This window comes from Rhinolophus ferrumequinum, chromosome 13 (assembly GCF_004115265.2).
Source record: "Rhinolophus ferrumequinum isolate MPI-CBG mRhiFer1 chromosome 13, mRhiFer1_v1.p, whole genome shotgun sequence".
NCBI classification, from domain to species: Eukaryota; Metazoa; Chordata; class Mammalia; order Chiroptera; family Rhinolophidae; genus Rhinolophus; species Rhinolophus ferrumequinum.
This window is the reverse complement of record NC_046296.1, coordinates 42,079,588-42,105,866: the sequence shown is the minus strand read 5'-3', so window position 1 is coordinate 42,105,866 and position 26,279 is coordinate 42,079,588. Positions and strand designations below refer to the sequence as shown.

Sequence of the window (26,279 nt, the reverse complement as noted above, 5' to 3'; positions counted from 1 at the left end):
AAGGGTATGTGGGGAAAAGTTTAGAGCTTCAAGGAAGGCAAGCTAGAAGTGGGTTGGAAATGGACATGCAGTTTCTGCCATCACTCACTTCTCTGGCTACTCAGCATCCATCCTTGCTTTCTGTATATGCTTCCTTTCCATACGTCAGCTTTTAAACAGTAGTAATTATTCCTGAGTCAATAGAAAATGTGCCATTTCTTCACATGGGGAGGTCCAAGTTTAATGTCACAGCATTAATCTCTGGTTGATGTTTATTCATCCTTTGGTTTTAGTCACAACTCCATCTTTATAGCTTCAGCATTGAATTATGAAGGTAAAACTACCACCAACAGACCTTGTAAAAAATAAAACGGGAATTGGGGGACATAACTATACCAAGCAAGAAAAGAAATATAGATGGCTTCTTTACTCTTCCATTTTTCTCTTCTAAAACTCATCCTGAGGCCTTTGTTGGCATCCAGAGTTGAATTCCCCTACTGTCTCCTCTCCGCAGTACCTTTGATGACCATAGTTCTTAATCCAGTTGGGTGACCCAAACCTTCATTCCTGAGGGTTTTGAGCCCTGGGTCAGAAGCAGTGTTTTGTAGGAATAAGTCTTTCATAAGTCTGTGGGGTTGTATTGTTAGTCAATGCATCACAGGCAGAAAAGGCAAGTCATATTTAGAATAGTTGTCTGTTCCGTGAGAACAGATAGCTGCTATTCCAGGATGCCAAGAGTCTCATGTAACTGACATGTTACTAGGAATGGTGCCATGTTGGAGGCGCAGTGTGTCTGTTCCTTGCAGATTGTCCACCTGGGAGTGATCAGATCAGATTTGGTGAGAGGACATCCATGAAGTGGCCCCGATGGATAATCTCTGCCTCCTTGCCTCTTTGTCCACTTTGTTTATGTGTCCTTTAAGCAGTCATTGGTGTCGCTAGGAAAACAGGCCGATTGATCGCCATAGAGGAGATAACCTTATCCACATGATATATTAATGAATATCTTCTGTGCAGAGGAAGCATGTGCGTGAGAATGGAGACAGAAATATCCTCACACGCAGTCCCATCCTGCTTCTCGGCCCCACAAACCTCATTCCTAAGCCTCATAGTTACCAGTCCTCTAATCTGATTCAAGTCCCTAATCATTGTGACAAGTAAATAACCACAGTTCATGAATAGGTATAGATTAGTACCTCTGGCCATTTTGCTTTTAACCAGATGTTTAGTGTTCCACCCTTCAAAGCACCTCCCTTCTTCACTATCTTCAGAGCCGCTCCTGCTTGGGGCTGTGAAATACTATAGCAGTATACTACTATATTTTGCTGTATATAACGCACTCCCGGGTATAACGCGCACCCACGTTTTGGGCCCAAACTTGCAGGGGAAAAAAAAATCTTCTGTTTTAATTATTTTATTTTATTTTATTTTTTAGATTTTATTGGGGAAAGGGAACAGGACTTTATTGGGGAACAGTGTGTACTTCAGGCCTTTTTTCCAAGTCAAGTTGTTGTCCTTTCAGTCTTAGTTGTGGAGGGCGCAGCTCAGCTCCAGGTCCAGTTGCCGTTGCTAGTTGCAGGGGGCGCAGCCCACCATCCCTTGCGGGAGTCGAACCAGCAACCTTGTGGTTGAGAGGACGCGCTCCAACCAACTGAGCCATCTGGGAGCGCCGCGGCAGTTCAGCTCAAGGTGCCGTGTTCAATCTTAGTTGCAGGGGGCGCAGCCCACCATCCCTTGGGGGACTCGAGGAATTGAACCAGCAACCTTGTGGTTGAGAGCCCACTGGCCCATGTGGGAATTGAACCGGCAGCCTTCGGATTTAGGAGTACAGAGCTCTAACTGCCTGAGCCACCGGGCCGGCCCTGTTTTAATTTTTTTAATTCAAAATTTCATGTGTTTACATTTAGGTACTTGTTTTTTGTATTATAAAGGAATTTTAGCTTTTTTTTTTTTTTTTTTTTTTAGTATATTACGGTACAAGAAATTTTATGTAACAAATAATTACACAAGAACAGATACAAGGTATAAGAAATTTTATGTACCGGTAACAAATTTACGATGTTTACACATCATAGAAGGCCAAGCACTCTTTGTTGTTGGACGTTTGTCATAAGTTCAACAAAACTGATTATCGTATTCCAGGGTATTTTGCATATGGATATCGTTACAGATTTCTAGAGTTACACTTTTAACTCATAAGCATAAATAAAAGAATTAAAAATATTTATATAGACACGGAATTAGTACTACCCATGTATCATGCGCATCCTTATTTTTCTGTCACAAATTTGGGCAAAAAGTGTACATTATACATGGCAAAATACGGTAATCCTGGTTGGTGCCAGTATATCATTCAAAGCCATCTGCCACATTCAGGTTTTTTTCCCATCTAAATTGATCTGTCATAGGAACTCCCATGAAGCCAAAAGTAAGGGTTGAGGGAGAAATGATGCTGCATCAGGAATAGACACGCCGGGGCGTGTTACTCGTGCGTTCACGAACTCCTTCTCCCAGATAAGGGAGCGGTGCTGCTGAGCACACCTGATCAGTCCTTTATGGCTCAGATACAGTCTGGATCATGATGAAGCTCAGGTTACATGGTCCCTTAGTTTTTTTTTGTCAGACTTCCAGGTAATTGCATGCTAGGGGGTTATTTCTCAAAAGCAGAATAGTTAGGAGATGAAGAGGTTTTTGCTTGCTTTAAACTGTAGGGGGCTATGCCAGTGACTGTCCTATGAGGTACCCTGCGAGGTCTTGCCATAAGCTGCTTAAACCATCCCTCAGACCCTTTCAACTCCATTAGATTGCTTGTTGGATTGGAGACAACTGTTTGCTTAAGTTGCAAATGCCAGTGACTGTGCTGATCTGGTCCTGTGAGGAGACCACATTTGTAACTACTGTTGGAGTTGCCACTCAGTTAAACTTAAAATAAATCCCTTTGCCTGAACTCCATCTGTTTGCTCTTTAGGCCACGTAGGTGAATTAAATGTGGAGGTGATAGAAATGGCATGGATATTTCGAATGTGGGTCACAAGCTGCAGCATGGTCTGGGAAGTACCGTTTTAACTACGGTTTCCAGACGGGAATTCCCGCCCGTTCTTGGGAATTTTTGTCGCTTTTCTGTTCCCAAATCCTGAGAAAAGTTGGTCGGGAAATTGAGAAAATTGGCTTGTCAAACCCAGACAATGGGAAATAAACGTCCTACTCACAGTGTATCTCTTAGACATTTTTCCTATTTATTGCTAGGGTTTCCGAGTGGGAATTCCCATCCGTCCCCGGGAATTTTTTTTGCTTTTCCATTCTCGAATCCCGAGAAAAGGTGGTTGAGAAATTGGGAAAATCGGCTCCTTGAACCAGGTGGTTGGTAGTATTGGCCGTCACTTTGTGGAAACGATTCATCGTGGAGAACAGAAAACAGTTTATATCTCGGGATTTGGGAACAGGAAAGTGAAAAAAATTCCTGGGAATGGGCGGGAATTCCCGCCTGGAAACCCTAGTTTTAACCCTCAAACCCTGATGGTGCATTCGGGACAACTTGATGGGAGTCAGAGACTGAGAGTGTTGAGCCCCCTATCTGTAAAATCGGCGGCAACAGCTAGAAATCAGGCATTTTGTTTGCAGGTTTGATGCACCCTGATTTGCATCTTAGATGACTAACAGATCTCGCTTTACAGAAGGACGTATTGAGTATATTTGGTTGTAGGTCTCATGAGTGGGAGCTCATTTGCCCGTTTTTGAATAATGGAAAATAACAAAGACAAGCTTTCTATTTTTCTAATACGAACCACACTCATCTATATTCTTTTCAGAGATGCAGGTTTTTATTTTATTTACAACAAAAATAGGTCAACGTAGAGCAGTTTTTAAAAGGATAAGAAATATTATGCCAGAGACCAAATGAGACCCAGTTGTACCCGACAGTTTTGAAATTTAAAGTAACTCTGTCTAAATCTATTTAAATATCATTTCTAAAAATTATACTTCAACCCCACCTATAGCCCAAGAACAGCTCTCCTGAGTAAGTCATGAAATAGTATCAGTCTTAAGGTTTATAATTTTTAACAAAATGGGAAATGAGAAATGGAATGTGTTGTATTAGAATCTCTAACTGAATATAACTTGTTTGGGGTACCCTAAGAATTAATTTCCGTTTTCTCAAACATTTCTCCTAGAATGAACTTCCATGTGGATATTTGCCTCATTTTACAGTAGTAGTTTTAAAGGAAAACAATTTCTACAGTAGCTTGTTTCCATTATCATGTTAAATATTTTTTCAGCTCCCTTGGAAATCATTGACTAGCATCATTGAATATTATTACATGTGGAAAACTACTGACAGATACGTGCAGCAGGTAATTTTTTTATATTGCTTCCAGTACAGTTTGTTTTGTTTGCTTCATCTTTTCGAGACAATTTTAAGTTAACATGATTTCATATCCTTAAGATAACTATTTTAAGATTTTAGTCTTAATTTTTTTATACTTCAGAATTTATAATGAAACCATTTTGAAAAGCCGGTAGGCAAGACACCACTAGAGAGGCAGTTTTTTTTTCTTGCAGATGCCTGCTGCTTCATCTCTGTGAGTATAGTTGATGGGAACAACCTGAACGACCTAAGATGCAATGTTGGCACAAACCTTTTAAACCAGTTATTTTTATGAAGTATTGAAAATTTAGACCAGTCCCATCAACCATACCATTTGAGATATTTTAAAATATCTTTGGAAACCTTATATGACATTTATGTGGATATATCCCCTAAATCTTTGACCTTAACTGGAGTAGTTGGTCTTACCTAGTTTGATGCTTTGGTACTTACTATACATACATTTTTCTCCAAAATTATTTCCAAAAGCAGGAATCATTTATTTTTGAGTCCTTTCCAAATGTTTCAAATTGAGGTAATTCTTTTAAGTTACTTACATTGAGTAATATTACTTTTGGGGAGAAGCACATTTTCCTGAAGTGAACTCAGTCAGTGCTTGTTTTTATTGTCTTCTAGTCACATATCAGAACTGGTAAAGAAAGGGGCAAATATATTTAACTGAGACATTATTTTTTCCAAGTATGTGATTACACTGTGGCAAGTGTTGGATGTGTAAAAATACATTTTAAAGATCATTTTAAAAGTTAACCATAGTGAGTTGAGATCGTGAGTAGTGAATAGCCACCCATAGCTTGTTGAAAAATTTTCAGTGGCAACATCGTTTATAATTCAAAAAATGCTTACTTGAAATAACTGAAGTAGATGTGAAGACCGTGTGCTCTGAAAACCCGTGTTATTCAAAGCAAAAAGAGTCCCTACAGATGGTGGAGATGATGTCATGAAGAATGGTTGAAAAGCGGATAAAATTATTTTCAGAAATTTTAACTCCATCCGTAAAAGTTTTAAGTTGTCTCCCTAAATTTAGTTTTTGTTTTCTCCTCATTGGGAAAATGGAAGATTGCTTTATATTTTACTTTGTCTTATTGTTTGATATCTACCACACATTATGTTTCTTCCCTATTTGCATTCATTATTGTGTTAATATCTGGATTTGATGACATAATCTTTTCCCTTTTCCTTTCTCTGCATTTGGTTCCTAATTGGTTCCTAAAATCTGATGTGAGTTCAGCCAAGCTTTAAAGTTTACTGCATATCTATCTCCCAGCATTTGAGGGTGAACACTTATTTAATTGTACTTAGAATAGTTACTCTCTCTTTTTTCTGCCTGGACTTTGAAAACTAATCATCTCTGAGTATTTTTCTGAAACACTACTTTGGTGTCCTAAAAACACAAGGATTATCTGTTGGTTTGTTTTTTCTCAGAAAAGCAAAAAAGAAATAAGGTAGAAAGTAAATTTGAACGTGAAAATGGTTACTTAGAAGTCCTTTTAATTCACTCATGTGGGAAACGGGGTTGTTTTTAAATCTAAGTCTAAAATGTTATTTATAGTGCTGTACCTCAGTATCTAGTGACTTTTCTTAGAAATTACTGCAGTTTAGGAATATGCACATCTTAAAATGGCAGTTTTTAAATTATACTTTAATATTTCATTTTCTTGTGAATTTTTTAAAGCAATGAAGTAATAATTATTAGGCACTGTATGTAAAATATTTTATCTATCTTTTGAACTAGAAACGTCTAAAAGCAGCAGAAGCTGAGAGTAAGCTGAAACAAGTGTATATCCCAACTTAGTAAGTAATGAAAATCTTTTAAAATACTTGTTATTAATTCTATCAAAACTAAATGTCAGTTTCAGCAAAATTTGAATTTGAATCTTACTTTCTTCCACTACAAAGCACTAGACTTGCTTCCCATTACGCCACTACGGTGATATATTTAGAGAGAAAAATGGCTTTTAGAGTGAGAAACTCCAAGTAGACTAACAAAAGGACTAGAGGAAGAATTTCATGTACTGTACTTCTATCACAGCTGCAGGGAAAGCATCAGGAAATTAACCTATGACACTGTATTATCTGAAGCATATGCGTTTCCAAAAGCTAACAACTTATGAAACTTCTGAGTTATAGAATGGATTCAGTTTGGGTAATGCACATTGCCCATTTGAGATATGTTGTTTATTTGGTTGATGATTTTACATTGTTTGCTTGGGGGGAAGGAAAAGTTAGGGAAAATAATTAGAATCATACTTTGTAAATGTTGGATAAATAATGAATAGGTTTTGATTGTTTTGGTCTAGCATTCTGTCATTATCCTTTGGATTTAGAAATCATTGTTATATCAAAATGAATGGCAATTTTCTTTTCATCTGCTACGTTTTAAATGAATTCTAATCTCTTTTTTTTTTTTTTGAAGTCTTTAGAGTTTTTTGCATTTGTTCAGGAAAACTTAGTTTATTGAGCACCATGTTTATAGTGCTATCCTAGGTTCTTTGGAGGTTAAAATGAAATTTACTACAAAGTTTTCTATGTGCTATTCCAAGATTTTTCTCACTCTATGAGCTCAGCACAGTTGTTTTATAGTTAGCCTTTTGTTTACTGAATTTTGATATGTTAAGACATTTTTATACATTGGAGGCCTCAATATTTCTTATTAATCTTTTATCTCAAGGCAGATAATATGTAATTTACAGGGCTCAAAATTTTTACTCAGAGCTGTAATGTCCCTTTTGCAGAGTGGTTTCTAACATTTTTTAAAATTATATATTTTATTTGACTGATTTATAAAAGAACAGCTCCCCAAAGAAGATACGGGTACTGTTGCGATTCATGTGTGTTAGATTTTCAAAAGCAGCATAGCAGCGTTCTCTAATCTTGGCAGTGCTACGGCATTGAATGGAAAGTGCATTTAGCCAGGTGTCACCTAGTAACCTACATAATTGTTTCTCTTCTGTTTTGCGTTGACTTTGGAGTCTTAATCTGAGTCAAAGACCAGCACACTGTAGTCTGCGGGCCAAATCGTACCTGCTACATCTTTTTATAAATAAAATATTGTCGGAATACAGCCATATTCATTCCTTTATCTGCTTTTGTGCTACAATTGCAGAGTTCAGTGGTTGCGACAGAATTACAATATCCACAGAGCTTAAAATATTTACTATGCAACCCCTGATCTAAATGAATGCTTTTTTGGAGCCCAAGACAGAGTTTCTAATCACACTTTAAAAAAAAAAAGAAAAAAGAAAAAAGTTATATAAATCATATATATAAATAGAATATATGAAGCAACATTATTGAGTTGAATAAGAATCTGAGTCCTTTGAAGAATTTTCCAGTTAACTCTGAAATAGAATATTTAAAAACAAATAATAGATTAAGAGTTATTTCATGCTGTACATTCTTTTGAGCCTGGCAGCCTCCTATATGAAGAGTGCTCCGTTCAGTACAAGAAGTATTACAGAAAAGTTAAGAAGACAGGCTACATTCTAATTACGGATGCCAAAGAGCTTGTCAGCCGGTGTGACAAGTACTAAGATAGAGAAGAACTTTTATGTGGCTGGTATGATGGGTAAGGGCCAGGAGTGGATCCATCTGATAAACAATGGAAATTGATTTTAACAAGGAAGTGTTACGATCATATTTGTGATCACTGTAAGATCACTGGCTATCTTTTGGAGAATGGTTTGGGGAAGGGGAGTAACACTGGATGTAAGGAGACCAATTATGAAGTTCTTGGAGAGGAAAGGTGATAGGAGGTGACCTAAAGTCATGTCCCTGGAAGTGGTGCATTGCTTGGAGGCGACTGACTTGTGTGGACGAGTGGAGGGCAGATGACAGGGTTGAGTCCCAGATTTCTGGCTAGCACTGCTAGGTAGGTTGCTGTGCCCTTCACCAAGCTAAGAAACTATGGAGAGAACCAGCTTGGGCCATTTTGGGTTTGTTCTGTTCACAAAGAGGTGTCAAATATACTGGTGGCTATGTGGGTCTTAAACTCCGGGGAAAGTTCTGGGCTAGAGATACGAATTTGAGCTTCATCAGCATGTTTGAAACCATGGATGGGATTTCTTAGGAGGAGCAAGAACAAAAAAGTGCCCTGGACCAAGCTTGAGGAAATCCAGTATTGATATATCAGGTATGATAGCCGAGTATCATCGCTGAAAAAGGATAGTGAGGTGAGGGCATTATCATCAAAACAGAGGGGAGTGTGTTTCAAGGAGGGAAAGAAATGAACAGTGTCAGATGCTGGTGAACAATAGCCAGGGAGCTGAGTGACATTGGAGGTCATTGGTGATCTTTAATGTGTTAGTGAGGACCGCACGTGAGCCAGGGAGCTGCCGACGCTGAAGATTTGCAGCTCTCCAGACAACTAGCTGGAAAGGGCAGTTGAAAGCATTCTTGATTTTGAGCGGTAGGTTGAGATAGAGAAATAGGAAAGTTCAATAGGGAAATATGTTTACAAGGTAATGAGGAGGGTCCAGGAAAGAGAATCAAGTATATACACAAAGTTCTCGAGCGCAGGACGGGTGAAATCTGGAGCACAGATGAGCAGGGAGGAAAGGTTCGGACATTAGATAAAAAGAAGGGCATTTCATAAAATGCAGCCGTAAAAACTTCTTTATATGTTTGTCTTACAGTAAAAGTTTATTTAAATGGTCACATTGACATCAGTCATTTGTCCCCTGAGAACTAATCTGTAGGTATTTGGTTTTGCAAAACATATTTTAAGTGATTCATATTTTAAGTATATATTTAGTCTTCACATACTTGTTTCCTTTTGTAATTATTATAATATTAAGGTCAGTGGTTTATTCAATCAAATAACATTGTAGATTCAGTTGAACAACTGAAGTTGTATTTACTGTTATTTTTTCAGACCGCTCAACTGTAAATTTGTATTAGCTCTTTTTCAACATATATATTTAGCCCTGGGTTAAATATCAGAAATTTTCATATTTTCTGGGAAGCCTTCTGACATTATATCAGTCATTTAATTTCCAACGGGCCAGCATTTCTATCTACATATAATATGATTTTTTAAAAATCAGAAAGATTATTATATCCCTTGGAAATCTTAGTCATTCTAAACCATCACTTTTCATTTTGTACATTTTCACATGAAAACTATAAGAAGAGAAATATATTCTGTCTGGCTTAAAATGTGTTTTAAAAACCAGTTTGTCTTCAAAATACATTGCTGACACAGGTCAGAAGTGGAAACAATAGACCTGTTTCTAGAATAGGGACCTCCATGTACTCAGAGGTTCAATGATTTCTTCTGTGGGTGGTGTTGGAGAGCCACCTAAGAGTTAACAGTAACAATGCCAGAAAGAAATCTTAATTTGCTGTCATGCCAAGCTTACATACTAAGTTTTCACTGGTAAATGGAACTGTAGGAATGAGAAATAGCCACGAGGAAACTGCTGAGCCGACTCCGTGTTGAAACTCCAAGTGTCTTGACAGTAGTGACTTCTCATTACCTAAGTAACCACGGGATGATGCAGTCTGCATTTAGTCTTTCAGCGTTTGCTTATTTTCTGTCTAACAAAGAGACATGCAAGCTCCTTGAGATCAGGCACTGTTGTTTATTTTGAATGAATATGAGTTTATTGAGGATATACTATACGTACCTGGGCAGTATTCTTGGGCGTGGCTTAGAAACAGGGGAGTTAGCCTACCCTAGATGGGGAAAAGTTAGCCATGTTTGCCCACTAAGTACCAGAATAATCTGGGCTGCATGTTTCTGAGCAATTATGGCCTCTGGGAAGTTTGAATGCTGATGTTACCTTTCTCCTCCTCCTAAAAAGTTTTTCTTGAAAAGAAAACCTGAAAATACATTTATTGTTTTTTCTAATTTGAAATGCTGTGTAATCTTCCTCATAAAACTTCAAACATAGTAGAAATTGTGATGAGGAGCCAAAATCTCCTGAAAACGTTAACTTACCTCTAGAGCAGGGGTGTCCAAACTGCGGCCCTCGGGCCAACTGTGGCCCGCCATCCATTTTTAATTGGCCCGCAGCAAACTCCAAAAATATACTTAGTTTACTGAAATAAACCAGGTGAGGCAATACGTACTTAACCTCAAGTGAGTGGCCCGGCTGTTTGTGTATTTTACGGCATATGGCCCTTGGTGAAAAACGTTGAGAAAAGTTTGGACACCCCTGCTCTAGAAATATTCCCTGTTGACATCTGATGTCTGTGTTGAACATGTGGCTTTTGTACCGTTCCCTCAAGAACCAACGTGTAGCGTCAGCAGGTACAGGGACAGTGGTTTTCTCTGAACATAATGCATTGCCTTTGGCTTAATTTATTTGATCCAAAAGAGTGTTTTATTTTTCTTAGGAGAATTTGTGATATCTTATAAAGCTTAATAACTTGTATCTTTCAAATGCATCGAAGGGTATCCTAAGGAAATTGTATTTAGAAGGAGAAGAGAGATGGCTATCTTTATTTTGTGAGTGTCGGGTACTAGAGATTAGTTCTTACATAGCCTTGTATTATAAAGATGAATGGTTTGGGTTCACTTTTACCAATTTATTTCTTCAAACATTCAGATGTTTATTTATATGTGGTTAAGATAAATCAGTAATGAGATATAAAGCTTTGTCGTACAAGTCTATTTTATGACCTCACTTTACATTTCATTGAAAGCAGCAAACCAAATCCCAACCAAATATCCACCAGCAATGGCAAACCTGGTGCTGTGAATGGAGCCGTGGGGACCACGTTCCAGCCACAGAATCCCCTTTTAGGGCGAGCCTGCGAGAGCTGCTATGGTAAGTTTTCTCCAGCAGGGCTTTATTTTCTCTTGGGACCTGTTTTCAGTGAAGTGCAGGGAACCTCTGGCATGGTGGTTGGGAGGTGTTGAGCAGCTTTCTCGAGGTACGTGAGGCCAGTACTTCGCAGGGGCAAGTATGGAGCCTCGGAGTGAATAGATGCCCATCCTTACTTTCCACCTGCACATTAAATTTAGGTACTGGGTTTCTCCTTCGATTTGCTTCTGTGGGGTCCTGTGTATATTGAGTGTTCCACAATCGTGTTAGCTAAGCTGCATTCAGAGTTGTTATTAGCTTTGTGCAAACCATGGACCCATGAAATATACCAAATCCCCTTTTGGAGTTTCTCAGGATACTTTGACAAATTAAAGGCTCCAAATAAGTCTGTAGGAAAGACCTGTATGTGGATAAACTGCTATTTATAGTCTTCAGACCAGGTTTCCTGCGAGCACTGGTTTGGGACATGATGTTCTGTGGTATTTGCTTTTGGCTTCAGGGTCCCAGTGTCTTTGTCCACGTCAAAAACCAACCAGAGGCTGGCAGTATTACATATATAGTGGGTTGGTGAGATGTACTGTCCCATAGTTGATACACTTTTTATGTTAATTTAAAATCTCAAACAACAGTATACTCTTAAGGGGTATTGGTGACATTATCATCTATGTTTGCTTCTAACCAAAGTGGCTCGGGTATGAGAGGGGAGAAACCTAATGTTTATTAAAAGTCTACTTGGTGCCCAGTTTTTGTGTCAGCAGCTCTTTGGGGGAGCCTGCTGCCTTAAGGACATAGGGATGAGGGACATTTGTAACTCTGCTCCATACTCCACGCCAGGTTTCAGCATTATTAGAAAAGGCTTTTAAAACCAAATCATATAATTATCTCTCCTGAAACTAAGGAAGGTTTGAGCCAAACAAATTGTTTACTTCGTAGAAATGGTACATGTTTAACTATTTCTGCACCATGGGAGCACAAGGGGAAAAAGTTTATGGAAAATTAGCTTCTTTTGGTCAAAGTTTTTGGATTGCATCATAAATGTCTTTGAATTGGGAATTCTTAGATTTTTGAAGTCCATTTATATTTAAATGAAGATTCAAAGAATCCTGCAGATAAATGATAGAGGCTTAATCTGTCTTATTTTTTATTTACAAACCCCTTTCACACTCATGTATTGTCATATATCCCTTTAAATAATTATTTTGTATTTTTATGTGTGTATGACAAGTAAGCAATTTTAATTTTATAATACTTATTTTAGATCCATATTTTAAAATAATCTATTATAAAATGTATCTTAATATAGTATAAGGTTTATCATTATAGGGAAAATTTGGTGTTTTCTGTTTGTCACTTTTTAACTGAATGTAAGCTAATTATGGAGAAAGACATTTGTTGACAAATATTAAATTACATTTCATTATTAGTTTGGGTAAAAATCTATATTTAAATATGAGTGAAATTATATTTTCAGAATCCAATCCATGTCTAATATGTAGAATTTTTATAATTTGTGTGTGCGTGTTTTTTAAAATCAACTTATTATTTGTTTTTAAATTACAAGAGGGTAGGTTTTTAGGCTGTTGCTTGCAAGTTCTCCACAAATGACACTTGATAAGGGCCACAGTGTTCTCAGTAAGCTAAAAGGCAATGTGATTGTAGTGATCCCTGTGTTTTCTTTTTTTGACATTGGTTTGGTTTGTGTTAGTTGGAAGTGTTAGTTGACACCTTGCTGTGCTGTCTGAACGTTTTGATCTGATGTAACAGATCAGGGGAAGAATATGCCAAGGCAAACATAGAATTATAATCATTTTTATGCACCTTATTAACTTAATGTTTCAGTGTCAGAGTTTTCAAACTTCAGATGGGGATACTTTAAATGTTATATGGCAGTAATTTAAACTGAAGAACAAAACTAATAGAGTTTTGCAGGGTTTTGATACATCAACCAAGTTATTAGGTCTTAAGCTTGCTGTGATCTCAGCTGCGTATACTCACTTGATATGGACTTATAATAAGTCTTGAAAGGAATTCTGTTTTTTAAAGGAAGAAATTTAAAATAATTATTTTTGTCTATTAATTGAAATAAGGGCATGGAAAAGAGAGACCTGTTTTGTCACAATCCTGCCTCTGGCAAGGGGGGACCTTCTGAGCTCCTTAAACTCTGGGTAGTTTCTGAACCATAGTTTTGGAAATCTGAATTTAAACTTTAAGCACTAATAATAACTTATTTCTAGAAATGTACACAATAGAAAACATTTTTAAATTAACAAACAAAAACTCCCTCAGCAGCATAATATATTATATAGGCTACTTCACCTAATAGCCTCTTCTAATAGATACCGCAGACACTTGATATATATATATATACACATATGATATATGTATATATATATATATATATATACACATAAATACATGGTTTTTAATGAATTCTGAATCTTGAAAATTATATGTACATATTAGATTTGCATGTTTGCTTGTAAGCTAGGGAAAGAACGATAACATTGTAAATTGAAAGTGGCTTTGGAATTTTTTTAAGTATTTGAATATATGTGTATTGGTGTTATAAATTATATATTAATAGCCTTCTTTGTTTTTTCTTATTTTTCCTCCATCATTAGCTACACAGTCTCATCAGTGGTATTCTTGGGGCCCACCTAATATGCAGTGTCGATTATGTGCAACCTGTTGGCTCTATTGGAAAAAATATGGTGGCCTGAAAATGCCCACTCAGTCAGAAGAAGAGAAGTTATCTCCCAGCCCCACTGCAGAGGTACACGAGCAGTAGTCCCTTAGTGGGCAGAAATGTCATGCGTTACAATGGCTGGATCAGTCCCTGAAAACAGAAGTACAGTGTTGGATAATTTCAAAGCAAACAAAGCTGTTTTTACAGCTAAGCAGAACCCCAGTATTCAGGGCTGCTATGAAGAGAGGGGCAGGGACAAATTAAATCTTTTCAGGTATTCAAAATATTTGTCTTGTGAGATTACTGAGACAAAAGAAGAACAATGGGTGTGGGAGGCATTAGCATAAGAAGAGAGCTTACAAATTAAATGTTTGCTTTAATTGCTATTTTTCAGCTTTAGATACTATTGGAAACATGTCTTATTACATAAAGTAAAAATACAAATTGAACTTTTTTCCACCCCTGGGCTATCATCGGAGGGAGGAGGTATGGACTTAATCTTGAGGTGACCAACAGTTGAAATACGATTTTAGTAAAATTCTCATAGATTGCAGATATCAAGCACCTGTAGGGTCTACCAGAGGGAGACCATTCTTTTTTGAGTGCTACCAGGATCTCAGCAGTCCTTCAAGGTTAAAAAAATAATAATAATCGGATTAACCCTTTGGCAATTTTTACTCTTGGCAATGTGGTTTTGGATTGTTAAGGTCAATTTAAAAACAAATGTAGGATCACACCGGAACCCCTAACCCAGTTTTCTTCCCTACTCCCCACCCCCTTCCCAAAAGCACACACTTTTTATGTCTCTTCTTTGGGGGTAGGGTGGTAAATTATTGATCCTTCAGTGGAAGATTTAAAAATGGCACTTTTCCTTGAGCATGATGCAGGTGGTAATGCCCTTTGACCACATGTTTGTTGGTGTCTGATTCTGCAGGACCCGCGCGTTAGAAGCCACGTGTCTCGCCAGGCCATGCAGGGGATGCCGGTCCGCAACACTGGGAGCCCCAAGTCTGCGGTGAAGACCCGCCAAGCTTTCTTCCTTCACACTACATATTTCACAAAATTTGCTCGTCAGGTCTGCAAAAATACCCTCCGGCTGCGGCAGGCAGCGAGACGGCCGTTTGTTCCTATTAATTATGCTGCCATTAGGGCAGAATGTAAGATGCTTTTAAATTCTTAACCTTATGTGTTGTGCTTCTGACCATTTCCTCTCTTTCCCTCTCTTTTTTGTTTTGTTTTTGTTTTTGTTTGCAATAAACATAAGTTCTTGTGTACAGCCTTTTATTTGGTTTATTTTTTTAACATTGTTTTTGTCTGCTTCCATTTGTATCATTCCAACCTGAAAAAAAGAAAACAACATTGAAACCTCTGCAGTCTTGATGACAGAGTAGTGCTCAGCAGAAGACTGGTTCGAAGCGTTCCTATCCAGTGGGTTTTGTGTTGGAATTGCCTGAAAAGCCCTTATTGAGGCACTTTTACCTGTAAGGTAGTGCCACAATAAATCCCCAAGAGTGGTGGTACAGTGAAATTCCATAACTGAGACACACTGTCCAGTGTTACATGGATTCATTAGGTTTGAATAAAATTTGCCAATTTACACCGATTAAAAATTTTATGTCTTTGTAGACCTCTTGTTTTCTCATGAACCTTTTACAATTATACGGTATTATGGAAGTTCATTGTTTCATAACAACTGCTATATTTATTAGAATATTTAGCAAATTATAAATGAATTTTAAAGTCTTTTGGATGAATTTTCTGAAAGTACACATTTAGTTTTTACAAGCTAGTGTCAAATTTATTATGGTTGAGCATTCTTCCTGTTTGTCCAATTTGGTTTCCATTTCATAATCATATATCATATATATTACCACATAACATTGACATGACTTTATTACTCTTCATTTTCAACGCATTCAGTCTTGCTTATGTTTCAATTTTTTGTTAGAACAAAGGTCATACGTACCAATGAATTGTGGATTGTTCTGTTATTACTAGGTACCCTTAAATGTGTCCATAATTTGTGTGTTATCTCTGATTCTAGTCTTGCTATTTTCAATCACATTCCTGGCTAGCATGTGAGAACCATGCAACTTTTTTCCCCTAAAGGATGGGGAAATTTGCTATCTGGCTTAACAGATAGGAAATCTTTAAGATACTCAGTAGATGCTTTTCTTTATCTGTGAGATAAGAAAATTCTGATTATGAGGTGTTCCATTTAGATTTAAAGAGGGTATCCATAAAAGGAGTAATGATTGAAAAACATTTTGTTCCTAAAGATAATTTTCATAGAATAGGTGAAAGGCTTTAAAACTTACAGGTAAGAGCTTCATAAGAAGACTGAAAGTGCTTTGTAAAGGGAGTGGAAATTGGTAGTAATCGCTGAGTTCCATGGAGGGGAAATCTAGCTACATCAGACTTACTTAGAGAATTTAGGCTTACATTGACGTTTCGTGCTAGAATTTATCTGAATTCATGGATTTATGCTATTATCACTTATTAAATCCATTTTAAAGAACTGGAAATATTTATATTCATCTAAACGGCTTAGATGATTTAAAACACATACCCTTATATGTAATTTCTTAGATAAAAAGAATAATACAACATTTGAGAAAGACAATGAATGACATTCTTCCACTAAAATTGGCCAGGATCCTGTATCATCTTGGTTCCTCTGAATGGAAAAGAAACCATCACCAACTAAATTGGCTGCTGAGGAAGCTTGTGTTTGTCATGGCTCCTCTGTTCATTTCTCAGTGAATTTGCAAATTGTCTTTGTCTTGATTATTCTTCAATGAGGTGTATTTTTCTGTTGCCTCATTTTATTTTTTCCCCTCAATTGAAAGGCCATGCTACTAAAAAAAACAACAAAAAAACCCCACAAAGATTAAATTACCTATATTTTATTTCTACAAACATGATGATGCTGATGCTGATAATAATAATAGAACAGTCATTTGTTGTGATGAGAGTCAAGAAACCCATTTGGTATTTAGCTTCATTGGTCAAGTTACATAGAGAATTAGATTCTCAGAATAATTAATTTCACCTTGAGATTTAAAATTACAAAGTTTCAGCAGCCATCGTATCTACTCAGTTATTTTTTTCTTTTTTTTTTTTTTAGAGAAGCAACTAACAAACTCTTCCTAGCATCTCATTTATTCTTTTATCATCTTTTCCCTTCTCATATGTACCTTATTATAACCTCTTCAACAGATCCTTTGATCTTGGCTTGTTAACGAGATTGGGTGTTAATAACTATTGATGTCCTTAAGCAATCCTGTCTTTGTTCCAGTGGGAGTGTATAAGGTTTGTGTTTGTTTGGGGGGTTTTTTTTGTAAGCATTTTTTGGTTTCTCAAAGGCAGTGGTCACCCTGTCCCTCACCCAACAAGTTAAGAATCACTCTGATGCAGTATGACTGCTCCTTCAGATCAGGTGAAAGTTTAATTCTTGATATAATTTGAGCCAATTAATGCATTTTAGAGTAATTCATCAGTCTTGGGAACGGAAAAGTCTTTCTCCCTGTGAACTTCAGCCTCTTCCTCTTATAAGGACTATAAAAGTTAACCCCGTTAGCAGAACCATCACAACCAGTATTATAGCCAGAGTTAATGATGACAGATTGCATGAGATAAACTTAATTAGATAGGGGAGAACATACTCTTAACTGAGTTCTTCAGTTAATCCTTGTTTAGAGGAAATTTTGGGGGGTTGTTAGAGCAGCACTCTGTCCTTTATTTTCACTAAGAAACCGGTATTAAGGACTACAATATAGTAAAATGGGCACTCTTGTTTGCATATGTGTAAAGTGTCCCAAAGAAAACACAAGAAGAAATAACATCTGTGGGAAGAAAAATTGGGAGGCTGAGAGGGAAAAGGGGTTGGGAAGGAGACGTCCCACTATACATCCTTTTAAACTTTCAATTTTGAACCATGGGAATATAGTTCCTATTTTTAAATAGTCTAAAAACTGAAATGAATATATAGTATAACCAGCATGTTTAAAAATATGCACATATAGGGAAAAATGATTTTTAAAACCCATTTTCCAAATACCCATTTTAATAATATACCTTTATGTGTGAATATATAAGTCCATGCCAAAAATTAGTAACATTAGATTTCCTGAGCCAGTTCTACCCACATAGATAGTGCTTATTAAAAATGCATTGGTAGACCAAAAACCAAACATTACATAAAGAAAAGCACCATGTCCTTGACCGGATTTGCAGACCTATAGCATGGTTGTAACACAGCATCAAGTTTTAGACAGCTTGTCTCTTCCTCTCCTTGACATCGCTCAGTAAAAATTAAGCCCGGTGTAATAATGGTGTTTCTCCTTGGTTATTAACCATCAGACATTACCTCTGAGTTACCAGATGACTTCAGCCAAAGATCTAGAAAATCACTCAACACCTGATGAGCAAGGTTACTGTTTTAAGATTCAGGAAGTAGGTGTTACTAGCATTCTATAGGTGACGCTAAATCTTACAGAAGTGGGTCCAAATGATGTACCCGCCACCTTTGTAACTTGCATTGGTCAGTAAGTGGTTTCTGAGTTGGTGACACACCAGGCTTGAATGACAGCAGCATTCTCCAGTATGGAAGTTCTCCAAGTGGCACCTGGAGTCTTTTTTTACTGTTCAAAGATGCTAATTTAGTTCGGAAATACCCCAAGGTCCCATTTTCATAAGACATTTGTTATATATTTAATGAGTTTTTTCTAGAGATGTCTCAACCAAACTTAATAATTATATGAACTTTTGTGGTGGTTTAAGCTCTACCATTAGGAGGAACAGTTTGGGTTTTTTAATTTTGGTATTTTGGGTAGAGAGTTTATTTTTAATAAAAATTTGTTTTTGAATGGATTCTTTAAATTTTTCTTAAGATACAAAATTGGTTACAAGTCTCATTGCCATTCCCAGTCCTAACCCTCTTCAGGGGTAACCACATAAAGTATCCAGAGGTATTCTGGACTACATTTTTAAAAATTAGGTTAATTTAAAAATTTTTTAAATAGGTTATTTAAAAATGAACCTAAGAATTTTTAGGTTATTTTCAATCATTTTCTATTATAAGTTACGCTGCAACAAATATCCTTATGGATATGATTTCATACTGATGTGTGAAATGTGAATGTATCTTACAAGAAAGATCCGTAAAAGTAAAACACGTGGGTCATGGAACACACATTTTGAATTTTGATAGTTGCTACCCAGTTGCTCTCAAAAAACTACAATTTATACTTCTGCAATGTCTAGAGAAGAAGACCTTGTCAGCAGTGTTGCCAATCTGAAACTCTTGACTAGTTGACAGATGACATGTAAGTTGTATTAGCTTGCATTTCTCATTTTGAATGAGACAGGAATCTTTGCATATACATGAAAACCATGTGTATTTACTTTTCTGTCAACTATTTTTGCCCCAGCCTATTTTCTATTAGATAAACTTCTTACTGACTTGTAGCTTTTTATATTTTAAGAAAGCTCTTGCTGTGGTATGTGATACAAATATTTCTTCATTTTATCTTTGACTTTGTTTATAATGTATTTGCCAAGCCAATTAAAAGAAGAAAAGGTTGAACTTATCTTTTTTTTCATAGCCCTGGGTTTTGTGTCTTGTTTAGAAATGCCTCTACAATTCCTAAAAGAAAATTCTGTGGATGGTTTTATTTTAACAGAAATCTTGAAATCCCTTGTGAGATGTTTTTGTGAATTTTAATTCAGTGTTTACTTTTTACAGTTTTTATATTTCATTTTCTCCCTTAATATTTCCAAAACAGTTTAGAAAAATGGCCATGAGTTGCAATAAAAGTAATAGTGTTTTTTCGGGTTTACCTCGAGATGTAGATCGTCCTCTTGGAAGCCCAAGAAACGTGCCTTGTATTCAGTCAAGTAACTTGAGTGAGATGCAGATGTTCTTCCTCTCTTTGGGCAGATTTTTGATTCCTTCTAAATTCTTTGGGCATTTCTCAGGTTGCTTTCTTTATATGTGCACTTTTAATGCATGCTAATGAATTTGTTTAAATAGGTGAGTAATTTGGGAGCAAGGACTAACAAGTGGTGCCACTGGCCTGGTCTTGAGTGCAGACTAAATTCTTTTTAACCAACTCAAGTGTGGACCTGATTATCCTGTTTTCAATCATTCCTTCTGGGCAGAATGTATTTTTCCCACTTGTGTTCAGTGTATATCGCTGAATGGCTGCAATTATGTTAAACAGTAACTAGGTAGTCTTAGCACCTTTTGTCCCAATTTCTTCATAATTGAGACTAAATCCTCACCACCAACTACTTTTTAAAAAATGCAATGAAGATTAGTAAAATATGGATCCTTCTAAAAAGCTTTGGTCTCCCACTCAGGTGCTCTGTAAATTGTCACTTGGCACAACACATAATGAATCCAACTAATTGAATGAGAAAAGCAGATTAGGACAGTTTCAAGTGAAATATTTTGGGGTATTGTGTTGGTACCCCCTTTGATGATTCCTGTCAAGGTGATAGTTACATGGGAGGCCAGCGCTTGAGCCACATGGGCACTTTTCCTGTGGGCTTTGTAGACTGGAATAAAGAACAAAGTTAATCTCATTACTAGTGATACAGTGATTGCCTCTGTTCAAAACATGGAGGAAATAACCAAGATGATTCATTCAAGCTTTGTTTTATTAATAGAAAAGAGAAAATTTTCTCTTGTCCACATCCCAAATAGAACTTGAATTTTAGGTAAATTAATAATATGAGGAAGGAATTATTCAGTATTAACTCACAGTGATTCGACAGGTGTTTAAATCTTGAAGGATTTGGGCTTCATTTTAGTATTTAGATTACTCTTCCAAAATAACGCTTATCATATTTCCAGCTGTACTTTCACTATTAACAGGTGCAAATCTTCATAGCTTAGTAATTTTATTCCCCCAAGGTAATCAGCTGCATAGGAGGAAAAGAAATGGAATCATAATTGACAGTGGTTGCATACTAATTAGGCAGTGTTTGGAATACCTGTTCAGATTCCTATGATTTGACGATCTCTTTCGTATGTGCTTTGTCTTTTTCAATATTTTTTAAAATGCTATTTTCCCACCTTTTTCTGTTTAACAGTTATTAGAAAATAGTTTCCTTGGTGAGCTAGAGCATATGAAAAAGTTAATTTTAAATTATTTGAGGTTCCAGATGGAATTGTACATTTTAACACTTAATAGTGCAGAGAATTCCTGTTGATGTCAAAGGAAATTTCCTGTATCTGTGCCTAAAAATGTGGTCTTTGACTGTGAAAGGACAAATTCTCTAGTAGAATCAGAAAACCTGGAGGACATTTTTGTACAATATTTGAAGGTGGGAAAAAGGCATAAACTTAGCAGAATCATCCCTCCTAAAGCTACTGTTAACGCTTCATAACAAGATCTGCCAATTTAAGAAACTTCAATACGTTTTTTGTCCTTTCAAACTGTTTTTATAGCAACTCTGATAGGAGAGGCAGCCATGTTCCACGTCTCTTCTAATGACAGCTAATTAAAATGCAGCGAGTGTTTGTGTCGTATACTTTATTTTTTCTGTCTGAAATGTTTTATGGTAGGGTATGAGAAGTGTGATGTGAACTTTTATGAACTAACATCCATCCTCACAGTATCTTACTAATTCAGACTATTGGATGAAATACTCTGCATACAGTTGACCTTTTAAATCTCAGCACTATTGACATCATAGTAGGATATGAAGGATAGGAAACCAGTAATAAAGCCCAGTGGCCCATTTTTACCCTTGGGAGGCTCTCACCTAACAGAATGGAGTTTCACCGAGCTAGAGGAGGATTTCTCGGCGGAGCACCACCCCATCTAGGTCAGCAGTGGCCAAGTGGGCTACCTTTGTCAGCTCTTTTTTGTCTTCCACACCAGATTAACCTTACATTAGGATTGATTCCACCCTGTACTTCATGGAAATTTTTCTAATAGAGAAACGCCATGGCTAGAAAGGAAGCATATTTCCACTCCTTTTCAGATGGCCACACACAGAAAGTGTGTGTGAGATGTGTGGTAGCTACACTCATGGGGTTTCAAAGGGAGTGTTTCCAGGTAAGTCCCTCATTCAGTAATTTGGAACCGGAACTGGAAATGGTTTTCTCAAACCCAAAAGCAAATTATGCAGGAATCTGATGATGAATATTTTGCACTGTTTTTCCACTTGCACCTTTTGTTTCTGCGATATGTGTAGTACAGGTAGAGAAATCAGCCTCATTGGTTGTCTCCATGTTTCTCTCCTCAGATGCAGACAGACATGCTGAACTATCTGGAAGTCCACTGAAAAGCAAAAGCACTAGGAAACCTTTGGCATGTATCATTGGGTATTTAGGTGGGTATTTTCTAATAGACAAAAAACTCAAAAAGAACAATTCCTGTATCTTATAAATATTTGGCTATTCTAAATTGACATACCTCAACTAAAGTCAAGCCTTTCAAATGGCTGAAATTGGATGCCTTCATAAGTATAGTCAATTTATTTATTTATTTATTTATTTATTTTAATTTATTTTTAATTTATTGGGGTGACAATTGTTAGTAGAATTACATAGATTTCAGTTGTGCAATTCTGTTAGTCAATTTATTTTGTTTTAGAAACTTTTAGTACCAAAACACATAACACAACACACAGTTATTAATATGCTTACTTTATCCAAAAAAACATTGAATAAAAATGGAATATATATTTATGGATATAAATACAGATTAAGCAAAAAGAAGAAAATAATCACTAAATTATTAGTGGATGAATAGTCTTAATATTTTGATTTAGATCCTTCCACTATTTCTAACCCTTAAATAGATGATTATTTATTTTGTTTTTTAGAAAAAAGATAAAATTGATTTTCAACCTACCTTTAAAAATACAGTTTTGATGTGCCAATTAAGGTTACTTTGAAAGGGGAATATTTGTATTGCTTTCTGAAAATTGTCAAAGGTGATGGTTCTATTTATATGTTGAAATATCACAGTTAAGAATAGTATAAAAAATTACTGCAATAACTTCTTTTTCTTTTTTTTTTGCAGTTATCAGATAAATGATTTATAAAATAATGGTTCCTAAAATGGTTCCTAATATACCTAGAAGCTATAATGGCATGTTTTTGAGCTTCTAGTATTCTTGCTTTTTCATTTTCTCAGTGAAAGTGAAATATGGACTCAGAGTTGCATTGAACCTTATTGCTTTGTCAGAATTTATAGTTACGAAGTGTTCAAACTTTAGATATCCAGTCTTTTAAAAATCAAAGTGTAGCCTTGAGCTTGGTATATTGTCTGATCCTCATCAGAGCCGTCTAGGAGTCAGAAGCTCATAGCTCCCTCTTTGATTTCACTCTGCCACCTTATTTCTTATTTTATTCCTCAGCGGCTGAAGAGTTGCTTTGAAAACCCCTGAGAACATCACATGGTTATCATAAGCGTGACCCAGGTCATGGTGGTTGTTAAGTCCTTGGAGTTTGCTCTCTGCCTTCCCTTGCAGGCCCTAATCCTAGAAGCCCTTTCCCACCTGCAGGGGAAAGTATCTGAGCATAAGAAGTAGAATATTACATTGCATATTAGTCAGGCTTTCCACAGGTAATTGTGTATTCCTTCTGTGGACAAATTGGTCTCTGCCTCGACTAGATAAGCCCAAAGCTGTGCTGTTCTTATTAGCTGAACCGCATTCCTACATAACATATTTCTGAGTATTTACTATGTCCCAGACACTATACTCAGTGATTTACGTAACACCCAGATGAATAAGGCCTCGTCCTCAAAAAATCTTAGGCTAGTGGGGAAAGCACACAGGTTGGGACACTTACAGGATCAGATCTTATAACAGAATTAAAGGTAATATGCAGTGGGCAATTGGAGGAAGGAGGAGTTATTTCTGATGAGTGTCATGGCAGCCTCCATGAAGAAAGTAATAATATTTATCTCAGCTTTGAAAGATATGTAGGTTTTGAATAGATAGAAAAATATGAAAATATTTTCCCCCTTAGGAGGCCAAGAGATCCAGATAAACAAAGGCTTTAATGAGTCAAGGTACCTGAAGAGGTCAGGGAATGCAGATTGCCTGGTCTGAAGGGAGCATAGAGTGTAGAGGTTATAATGAAAAACAAAGTTGATAGACCTTCGATGCCATGTTGAAAAAAAAATCAACACTGTATTCAATCAGTACTTGACCCATTTTTCTAAATTTTGGCAAGTGTAAGGTTTGTGCCAGAACAAGATGTAGCAATTCTAAATCCCAACAGCTCTTCCTAAATTTCAGTAAATAAGACTGATATCTTGGCCCTCACCTGAGAAGACGGGGCTTGTGCATAGTTGGCACACCGGGTCTTGACTTTAAGAATCAGTGAGCAGGTTTTGCTTTGGAGAAGAGATTGCCCAGTATTAGTAATAGATTGAGGTCCCTAAATCCAATTCTGAGTAGTGCAGTTTCTGTCCATCTACTCTATCCAGGAAGTACAGGTCGTTCTGGGCTATGTGACTGACAACAACTTACTTCACATAAACACGCATATACCACATGAACATTACAGTTTTGTTTTGTTTTTTTAATTAGTTTCAAGGGTTTTTTTTGGTGGTTTTTTTTTTTTTTTTTTTTTTTTTTTTTTTTTTAGCACATTACAGTTTTGTGGTGTATCCTCAGTGGAAGCTTTTCACCTTCTACTGCTTGACTAGTATTTGGAGTTTTGTGTCAGATTTCATCTGCATCAAAATGTTCTGGGCTGGGAGGGATCGACCCTGTTTGCAGAGCCAGAGGAGGAATCCTGTTTTCCAGAAAGCTCTTCCACACCAGACATGCTGCATGCTAAGTTCTGGTTTGATAGAACACGGAGGTAGTCTTCTCTGAGGATACCTCTCCAGATAACTTCTGGATTTCTAGTACCTTGAAAGTCAGATGCCTTATTGTTCCCTTAGTAAATATCATGTTAAATGACCTTTTGTAGTATTTTTTTTGTTCCCTTGTATTCACAACATGAAGCTCAGAGCTCCAGCTAGCAAGGAAGAACCAGCTCACTTTTGATAAAGCAGCCATGGTAACAGCACTTGAAGCTGATTAATTATGCAAGTCCTTGGGAAAACAGGCCGGCTCATAAGGAACTGACTCTCAGCTCATTAAGAAATAAGATATGTGCCTATTAGCCAGTGAAGTTCACACAGATTTTTAATACCATGTTCTGAGTTGAGAAACCTTTTTTTCCCTGTTAGAAATCCATCCTTCGAAGAAACCTAATGTAATTCGATCTACACCAAGCCTGCAAACCCCAACTACCAAGCGGATGCTAACCACCCCGAATCACACGTCTCTGAGCATTTTGGGGAAAAGAAACTACAGTCATCACAATGGCCTGGACGGTATGTAAGCCCAGGGATTCCAGGGCTGTTCTGATGGTCCAGGGCCCCTTCTGCCCTCGCCCGCTCTGGGCTTCAGGCTTTGTCTGCCAAGTCCAAGAGTGTAGAACAAATGGGTTCTACTCCCTGATTGAACGAAATGTGTGGTAAGTGGGATGAGAGGGAAGGCAGCCATGTGTTACAGTGAAGACGTTTGCCGGGTGATACTTGTTGATCTCTTCAGGAGGGACTTTTTTGTTCATTTTTCCTCTAAGAAGGCTTGTTTGGAGAAGAAGTCTTTATTTAGCAGGTTGCCTCTGCTGGGTAATAATGTTCTTGCTGTGATGCACACTCACTGCTCATTTCTGTTTTCCTGCGCACAGGAGATTATTCTGCCTTCTGTCTGAGACAGCAGTGCTCTCGGGGGGTTCTTCAGCAGTCGGTGGATCATTTTGAATTTGGCATTTGTCCCCTACTTCTGTCACCTAATAAATTTTTTTAATTGCTCAAGAGTTCTCCAAGTCAGAAAAGGAATTGCCTGGGTGATGTCCTAAATACAGGAATAATAATTAGTTTGAAATGGAAAAACTGAAAACTACCACCTCTCATCCAAGGTACTTCTCTTGGGCTTGGCTATATAATGACTCGTCAGGTGGAATTGAATTATGTTCCCATTTGGACTATAAACACAAGCATAATTAATAAATCATCCAAGCAGTATATATTGTTCATTTCAATAGTCCTGAAGTTTGAAACTATCTTCATTGTTTAAATGTTGGCATTTATTTATGAATGAAATTCTCCCCAGGCTTCTCATGTCATATGGAACTCTAAATTCCTTCAGTGACAGTAAGTTATTTATAATGAGGCCCTAGAGCAAGGATGTGAAATAGACCTTTTAGTAATAATTTCCCATGGTTGTGTTTTTTTCCAGCATGAGTTTTGATGGTCATAGTGATGTCAAAATGGATAAAAAATTGAGGACGAGAAGTTTAGTTTGCATTTATAGGCTATCAATGTGTTGTAGGTATGGCTTTTGAGAATTTAACTGCACAATAGTCTTGTAGAAATTACTTCCTTGCTAAAGAACATTAACTATCCTCGCCACAATCTGCCCGCTGTCCAGA

The 26,279-nt window shown here is 36.9% G+C and overlaps 1 protein-coding gene across 3 annotated transcripts in view; it reads left to right on the top strand.

Moving 5' to 3' along the window:
* MTA3 (metastasis associated 1 family member 3) overlaps positions 1–26,279 on the top strand; it is a 141,632-nt gene that overhangs the window by 100,250 nt on the left and 15,103 nt on the right. For 2 of the 3 annotated variants that reach the window (XR_004424823.1, XM_033124829.1), the window contains exons 10-16: positions 4,257–4,331; positions 6,099–6,157; positions 11,012–11,136; positions 13,755–13,906; positions 14,754–14,976; positions 22,079–22,165; positions 25,030–25,176. Coding sequence is in view for 2 of the 3 variants with exons in the window: in XM_033124829.1 (XP_032980720.1) it covers positions 4,257–4,331; positions 6,099–6,157; positions 11,012–11,136; positions 13,755–13,906; positions 14,754–14,976; positions 22,079–22,165; positions 25,030–25,176 (868 nt within the window). In the remaining variant the exon portion in view is untranslated. The remainder of the gene's footprint in view (positions 1–4,256; positions 4,332–6,098; positions 6,158–11,011; positions 11,137–13,754; positions 13,907–14,753; positions 14,977–22,078; positions 22,166–25,029; positions 25,177–26,279) is intronic. The other variant, XM_033124830.1, reaches the window with a different exon arrangement.